This window comes from Austrofundulus limnaeus, unplaced genomic scaffold (assembly GCF_001266775.1).
Source record: "Austrofundulus limnaeus strain Quisiro unplaced genomic scaffold, Austrofundulus_limnaeus-1.0 Scaffold4, whole genome shotgun sequence".
NCBI classification, from domain to species: domain Eukaryota; kingdom Metazoa; phylum Chordata; class Actinopteri; order Cyprinodontiformes; family Rivulidae; genus Austrofundulus; species Austrofundulus limnaeus.
The window spans coordinates 877,007-885,191 of NW_013952406.1; the positions used below are offsets into that span (position 1 = coordinate 877,007).

At 41.8% G+C, this 8,185-nt stretch overlaps 1 protein-coding gene across 4 annotated transcripts in view; it reads left to right on the forward strand.

The window, feature by feature from the left end:
* asic2 (acid-sensing (proton-gated) ion channel 2) overlaps window positions 1–7,868 on the forward strand; it is a 369,375-nt gene extending 361,507 nt beyond the window's left edge. For 3 of the 4 annotated variants that reach the window (XM_014022295.1, XM_014022303.1, XM_014022283.1), the window contains 5 exons: window positions 3,060–3,213; window positions 3,482–3,573; window positions 3,746–3,825; window positions 4,537–4,605; window positions 6,068–7,868. In XM_014022295.1, the coding sequence (XP_013877749.1) occupies window positions 3,060–3,213; window positions 3,482–3,573; window positions 3,746–3,825; window positions 4,537–4,605; window positions 6,068–6,169 (497 nt within the window). In that variant the 3' untranslated portion in view covers window positions 6,170–7,868. The remainder of the gene's footprint in view (window positions 1–3,059; window positions 3,214–3,481; window positions 3,574–3,745; window positions 3,826–4,536; window positions 4,606–6,067) is intronic. The other variant, XR_001311388.1, reaches the window with a different exon arrangement.
* The last annotated feature ends 317 nt before the right edge of the window (window positions 7,869–8,185 follow it).

Sequence of the window (8,185 nt, forward strand, 5' to 3'; positions counted from 1 at the left end):
CTATTGTACATGTGTACCTATTTTGTGTTGTGGGGGAAACCGGAGTACCCGGAGAAAACCCACGCAAGCACGAGGACAACATGCAAACTCCGCACAGAAAGACCCCAGGTCCGAACCGGGGATCGAACCCAGGACCTTCTTGCTGTGAGGCGTCGGTGCTAACCACTGAGCCGTCGTGCCGCCTAAGTTAGAACTTTATAATTACCTGTTTGCTTAATCTGAATCCAATAAGGAGGAAATGTAAAACTTGTTCTTGTAGATTTAAGCAGGTGAGAAGTTTAGACAAAGAATCAGCCATTTAAATGCACAAAGCCGTGCTCCTGTGAATCCAATAAAGTCACATTTGAATAGAAATAAGAGACCACTGTGAGCCCATGTTGAATTCTCCCCCTCCGGTGCGTGACTGCGCGGCCCCACCAGCTATTATTTCACCATGGGGGGATCTGTGTCTCCTGCTCTGTGATCTGCAGTTCTGCCATCGTGAGACACGAGCCTGAAAGCATTAACCTTTTCCTCTCACATTCCAAGAATAACCAATTTCCACACAGGTTTTTAAGGTCTGTAAAGGAGAAGGGCTTTGTGTGTGTGGTGGTMGTGGGGGAATGAGGTCCGTTTAAATATTATCAAAAATTCTGACTTTATGGAAGTGATTTGTGAGCTGCCTCAGAAGCTTTCAACAGATCCGAAAGGCCCGCGTCGCTTTAAATCACCGTCCCGGCTGACAAAGAGTTGGTGCTGTATAGAAGGCTGTAGGCWGCCCACAAAATTATTCTGAACATTTTATTCTCAAACTGCCAAAGCAGAGCCTTGAATGGAGCTTTCTGCTGCAGGGTTTCCTGGCTGTCAGGGTGAAGGCTGTTCCTCTGATGCCACTCCAGGGCACGTTTGTGTTCGCAGCTTTACGTCGTCTGCTCTGCCACGCTGACGTGCACCGTCATTAAGCCTTCTCCAGAGTAAACACTCACACGACCTGAGACGAAACGAGGCGTCATGTTCTGCGTGGTTTCGTGTCTGACCTTTGCATTCAGGTGGAGCAAAACGAAAATGTCAGATCCGCCTGACTTTCTGACGTCCCAGAGGCTGAAACGTACAGAAGCTTCAAACCGACACTTGGGTTTGAGCGTGATCCGTTTCCTTGTTCATCAGTAGGAAAGCGTTCATGCACAGCTGGTGCTGATAAAGATGTGMCTCATTAAAATAATTACTGCGGCTGAAGTGTGTATACTGAATCAAAGCTTGTTATTTAAGGGTTTTTATTTCACTGTAAAGTTGCTTTGTTGAAAAGGGAACAAAAAATAATGATACTATAATTTACTGCAATTAGATGCAATTGATAATTATTTTAATTATCAGCTGTTTGAGTTTTTAATTCATGCTAAATAATTATGAGTCGATCTCACCTCTTCTCAGCAGTGTCAAACTCGGTTAAATTTAAAACTCGGTCCAAGCCAAGTACCCGTTTCTGTCAGTATTTATTTATAAAAATATTGGTTTTAAATGATATCTAACAGATTATTCTTATAGGAAGACATTTTATTTTATGTAGAGTTTAGAACATACATACACTAACAAATAAAGAAAAAGATTTAAATTTAAAGCTCATTAGTGTTTATACCTTAAAATTATTATTTCACTGACTGTTTCTTAGAATAATGTTTTATCACAATCCAGCAAAAAAAAAAACTCACAAAAAATCCAAACATTTAACTTTAAAAATAAAGGTGGATACAAAATTTTGACTACTGTTGAGAAAAGACTGCACAAAGTACAGTGATAAAAGGAGAAAAAATAAAAACTACTTTAAAAACTATCTTTGCGACCAGATAAAACCTTAACGAGGGCCGGATTTGGCCTGCGGGCCTTGAGTTTGACACATGAAATCTGACAAATCTAAATTTTTAAGTTCATTTCTTCTGATTTCAGCAAAAAAAAAAGGCCATATACTGTATGTGCATATGAAAGGTATGAAGTGTAAATATTTTACTTTGGTCAATTTTAAAATTAATTTGAATAAATCTTAACAGCAACTTTTAATCTGAAAACACAGAAACTGCTGAGGCACATCATTTAATGGTACTAAAATATGAAGGATATGTTGACAATCTCCAACCTGTGTGAAGAACTCCTCTCTTATTTTAAAAGTGTAGTTTATATTTCAAATTATAAATGTGGATTCACCTGCCAGTGTAAAGAGAAGACAAAATAATGTGCGCAGTCACTAATACAGTGTTGCAGTTAATAGGTGGAGACATGACGTACTTGTCGCTTGGTTTTGATAGATTTATTGATTTTTATTGATTCTTAAATGCTCTTCACATTTATATATTTTCATTGAGATGTTTAGATTATGTTTATTATCGAATGATGAAAATCGCATCTTTTAGTTTGCAGTTTCGAGTCTTCCGCTCCCCCTTGGGTGTGCTTCGGCCTAACCCTGAAAAGGTTGTGGTAATCCTGAATCCTGACTCGGTTTCCTGTGTAAAATTCAGGCTTGCACTCTGAACATGTTTCTGTCAGTTGGTGACCCCGACGTGATGCATTTACTCCCATCAGGAAAAATCTGTTCCATGCTTGAATCTGCAAGATTCTGGAAACTTTCCCACAATTCTGAGTCCAGCTTCTCTACTATCAAATGTAGTGATTTTATTTTAGCCTAACCTATGTTGGTGTATCAAACTGATCGTTGTGCGYCTTAATTTCCTTTTTGACCTTTTCTATTTTAGTACCACATCTTGGCAGAGTTCCTTAATTATTTTTCACAGTCGGGTAATAATTGTGTCAAAGATAAAGGTTTTACTAAAATTCTAACTTTCTGAATCCAGTATCTAAGACTACAACAAGAGCTTTAAAATATAATTTATGATATAAAATAACCTGACTTTTAGTTGCTCGAGCCAGAATGTGTAAATTTAGAAGTAAGATTCAATATTTACGATTCTTCCTGATTTTTCTTCGTCATCTTCATCCCATCCATCCACGATTCATTCATGCCCCCCCCGCCCACCGTCCCGCCCTATTTTCCCGCTCTTCCGTCTCTTCGTTTACATTTCTCCATGAAGCCAAACTGTCTGCGGTGGAAAGCAGCAGCTGCATGTGCAGGACGCCGTGCAACATGACCCGCTACAACAAGGAGCTGTCCATGGTCAAAATCCCCAGCAAGACGTCGGCGCGCTACCTGCAGAAGAAGTTCAACAAGTCGGAGAAGTACATCACGTAAGTAAACGTGTTCAAATATCAGAAATAACAAGACTTTAACGAGGACCACAGTTGTGATTGCAGATTTGTATGATTCACCACACAGAAACAGATCTTCTTCCTAATAATCATGGACTCTGAGATTATTTCTGTCAGATCCAGGTTCTGTCTGTCTGTTTCTCCACTCCTCCGCCCACACACAGACCGGTCCTGATTGGGCTTCTTGACCTGATGTGAGATTCACCGGAACAAATGTACCTTTTTTTTTTCCTTTTTCTTTTCGCAGAGACAACATCTTGGTGCTGGACGTGTTCTTTGAGGCTCTGAACTACGAGACCATRGAGCAGAAAAAGGCCTACGAGGTGGCTGGTTTACTGGGTACGTCAGCAGGATCGCCTCTGATTGACGTAGACGTGACGCTGAATGTTTATTGGAAGTGGACCAGAACCAATGATTGTTTTTATTTATTCCAGCTCATCTTGTCAAAAGTTACAAACTTTCTTTAAAAGGATTAATTTAGTTTCCTCCTTCATTTCTGTGTTTCCTGCAGGTGATATTGGAGGACAGATGGGTTTGTTCATCGGAGCGAGCATCCTCACCATCTTAGAGCTGTTTGATTATGCTTATGAGGTCAGTTTTTATAGATTTTCACACTCCTGACAGATTCTCACAACATGTGTCTTAGAAAGCTGTTAGAACGTCACATTAGTTATGGACGGGGACGTTGATGCATCTGCATTTTATTAGCAAATAAAGTCTGGAAATGTAGTTTGGCTGCAAACTCAGCTGCAGTTTTTTTGTAAAATCAGTGACTCGTGGGTTTTGTTGTTTGTTTGTTTTTTTAYGTAAAGCCCTCAACATAAAAACATCTGATAAAATAAACAGATACTAAAAGCAGATAAGAGCAAGACGAACGTGACTATTTTGCTTTTCCATTTCCCGTCTGTCGGCCGAGTTCCTTTTGAAAGTTTTTATGTGCAGCTTTCAGCTCCACATGTTTCTGCTAAGCACATAATAGTCTTCAGAAATTCTGAGAAAAAGTAATGGTTGGGAGAAAATTTTTATCTTTTTTTATTTAATATTTTTCCTCCTCGTTTAATTTAATGACCATAATGAAGTAAAGGGCATTACGAACCTTTAGGCACCCAACCAAATCGCTTCCTGAGTTACCTTTAAGAGTCGTTCCGAGCGGTTCCTGCTGAAACGTAATGGGCCAGTTTGTTGCTCCATATGCCTCCCATTTACAGTTTCACTGTGCAGCCCGGACTGTCTGCAGCAATGAGGAAAAACTCTCCTGTTCCAAACTGAACGACGGCTTCAGACTTACTTTCTGATCTCCAGGTGGTGAAAGACCGACTGCTGGACTTACTGAGCAGAGAGGAGGAGGATGAGAGCCATGCAGAGGAGGTGGTAAGAGCTTTAATTTTCTTTTCTTTTTTTAAACCTCATCAACTTAACCTCAGACTGACCACTGAGGCTTTGCGTCATTGCAGTGTTCATGACTGAAGAATGTTTTTTTTAATCAGAAGGTATTTTGCAGAATCGTGACTGAGCTGTCATGCTGAACAAACAATTAGTTTGATTTTTGTAAAAGTTGTGAGAATTCAGCTTTATTTTTTTAATTTAAAAAAATAAAAAACATTCCTGAGCAGCACTAACAGACAATAACTGAGCTCTACCTGTTTTTTCTTGCATAGAAACAGCGTTTTAACACGTCCTTTTTAAACACTGCAAAGTACTACATGTACAACTGAATAAATGTGAAACAAATAAAACAGAAATACTATTAAAAGTAAAAGCAAGAGAGTTTTACTCACTGTTGAGTTGTGATAAGTAGCTCCCCCACTTCCCAACAGAGAATTCCCACTGAATGGGGCTTCCACTTAAAATTTTTTACTTGTAACTGGGAAATTTCCACTTCCTAGTACAACTGCAGCAAAAGTCGCCAGTGAAAATGAAGCGAAGTTAAGATTTTAAATGMCAAATTTCACCTTTAACCCTGTGCAGCTCCACCCAGTGGTGGGATGCCATCATTACAGGTGGCTGTGGCGGATTGGTTAGAGGAATCGTCCCATAACCGTAAGCCCCGCCTCTGTCAATGAGCCCCAGGGCAGCTGTGGCTACATTGTAGCTTACTATCGTCAGTGTGTGAATGTCTGTAGTGTAAAGCGCTTTGGGATCCGGAGGGACTTGATAAAACGCTATATAAGTTCCATTTATTATTTACCATTTACCATTTCACGGTAAAATAATCAGCATGCATTATGGGAGATGTAGTTTATGATCAATGCTGGTTTTAAAGAAGCTTATTTTAAGATATTAATAAATCTTTGAAGAACCAGCTTGGCAGTGGTTCCAGCGGGGAACCATTTTGACGTCAGCAGACTTCTGCTCGTGGATTGGCTGAGCTGAGACAGAACTTACAAACTCTTCCTGGAGAGAGGTGACGAAGACGAGCACTTTTAACTTGAGCTGGACGGAGCCGTCTGAAATCAGAAGATATCCCGGGAGGTTTTGGACCAACTGGTCGCCCACGGTTATACACACTTATAAACAGTGCTGTGATAAATAATAATAACAAGTCTGACTACCAGGCAATAAAACCACTACAGCTTGACAATAAACAACGGGCTATAGAACGTTTTTGTGGGGCCATATTCTGCCCACGGGCCTTGAGTTTGACTCGTGCTCAACATAAAATCAAAAGTTGTTTTCCTTAAAGTGTGAAGAGGTTTTTATGTTAGATTTCGTCATGCGTTAAGTGCTTGTGCTTCCATGTAGAAGTGTAAATTTGTAWTTATTCAGCTCTGCTGCAGCACTTCATGTGTTTAAAGAGCTTTTTAAGACATAAACAACTTCCTTTGACTTTCAGAGCTCCTGTGACCCCGTGGCGAACCACTCAGAATCCATCAGCCACACCGTGACCGTCCCCCTCCAGACAACCTTGGGCACCCTGGAGGAGATCGCCTGCTGAAGACCCCCTTCCCTACCCCTCAGAGCTGCCCAAAAACCCAGCACCTGCCTCCACTGGGCCTGGCATCCTTTTTTTACGGAGTCCTGCTGGACCTTAACGGGGGCGGGGAGGAGGACGGGAGCAGGGGTCAGTCTGAGGACAGCGCCGCACTCCGTCACACCCTTCTGTCTGAGGCGCTAATGGGGATTAAAGACCTGCCAGAGGGATTTATCAGCATTCTCTGTCACCCTGCACCGGAGGGGGGGCGGCCTCTGCCGTGACGGACCCTCGCTGAGGTCCCCTCCACAAATATGCACAAAGAATATTAAAGACCGAGTCGAGAGTTCTCATCCTGTGCAGAGTAGCCATGTAAAAATAAATCCACACTCGTACGTCTCTCACTGCCAAATTAGCTGTAAAAAAAAAAGAAGAAGCGGTCTCCAAACTGCATGCGTCGATCTGTCTCACTCTTTGCTGATGCTGGACTGCAGTGTTGCTTTACTGCGCGCGTGTGTGTGTGTGTGTGTGTGTGTGTGTGTGTGTGTGTGTGTGTGTGTGTGTGTGTGTGTGTGTGTGTGTGTGTCATTAGTCTGTTTATCTGCAGGATGGCACTGTGGAAACATCAAACCTTTCGAATGTACAGATTGAACAGTTTCAGGCTGCTGGAAAACTAAACAGCTTCTTATGTTCGTCAGTGTAAGAAAAATAATCTGAATATTTTCTGCCCACCTTTTTTTTTTTTTTGGTCCACCTGCCATTTTGAAGGTAATTGTTTAACCGGATGTCAGGTTTGCTCCGTGGCTCCTGTGGTGCTCGGCTGTTATTTACAGACATCGCTGAGAGGATGTCAGACCCTCGCTGTTAATTTATGGGAGTAAATGGGGAGACTTGAGGCCGCTGCACCTCAGCAGAGCACTCAGCTAATTGAGACTGAGTCTGAATTTATACGCTCGCCAAACAACAAGTTGTGTACACAGCTCCTGTTCTGCTAATCCATTATTTCATTAAGGAAATGTCAGGGTGGTATTTACCATTTTTATCTAGTGTTTTTTTATTTTCTCTGTTGCCAAAACAATCCCAGGTTAGACGGTTTTAATTTAAACTGATAAAAAGGATGTTTTAGTGTTTATTATCTTGGTTTTCACAATGTAAATATGTATTTTTTTTCCGTGTAAAACGGGTATGATGCAAAGCAGCCAGTAGCACTTTGGATTAGCTGAATGTCTAAAAGTGAAGGAGCGACCCACCCACCCCCTCAGCACCTCCCACCTCCTTTAAGACTCGACCCAACATGACTCGACACCAAAAGCTTCTGTGAGACTGTTGAGAAACATTTAGCGTCTCTGAGTTTTCTATTTCCGGCGTGTCATCACGGTGATGTTTGCAGGTAGGAATGAGTTCAGACTGTTTGGATTATGATTTCCCATCTGTGGCTCAGCCTGCTGTCTCTGTGTTCCTCTCTCTCTCTCTCTCTCTCTCTCTCTCTCTCCCTCTCTCTCTCTCGTGTCGTGGCTTCTGATGAACGCAGTCCTCCATCGACCTGTGGGGACGTGAGACAAACGCGTCTCTCTTGGTTTGGTGGCATCAAGTACCGGCTGATTCCCCCTCTCCACTCCAGCTTCAGTTGTTACCGCAGGACAGCGCTTTCTCGTTCTGTGATGCAGCAACACAGTGTGTGTTTTTATTGTGAAATGATTAAATGAAAAAGTTTGTTTTTGCAGTCGTGGGTGTGTTTTTGGATGAGCTCGTCCGTGTTTTTTTGATGCAGAAGGAACATGCAGAAGGTCGTGATGTTTTCCACCAATGGTTGAATCTTTGGGTGGGGGGGGGGGGGGGGGGGGGGGGGGGGTAACTGTTAAAACTGGTTGAATAAAGTTTACTTTACTCACCTGAAGTCCTGCAGCTGAAAACCTCGAAGGAAACAGAAACATGGTTTCTTTCATTTTCACAGATGGATCTTGATAGAGTTTTATTGGATTTATTAAACTTCTTACGGTGTTTCAAATAAAGTCTTGAGGTACGTGACAAATTTATTAT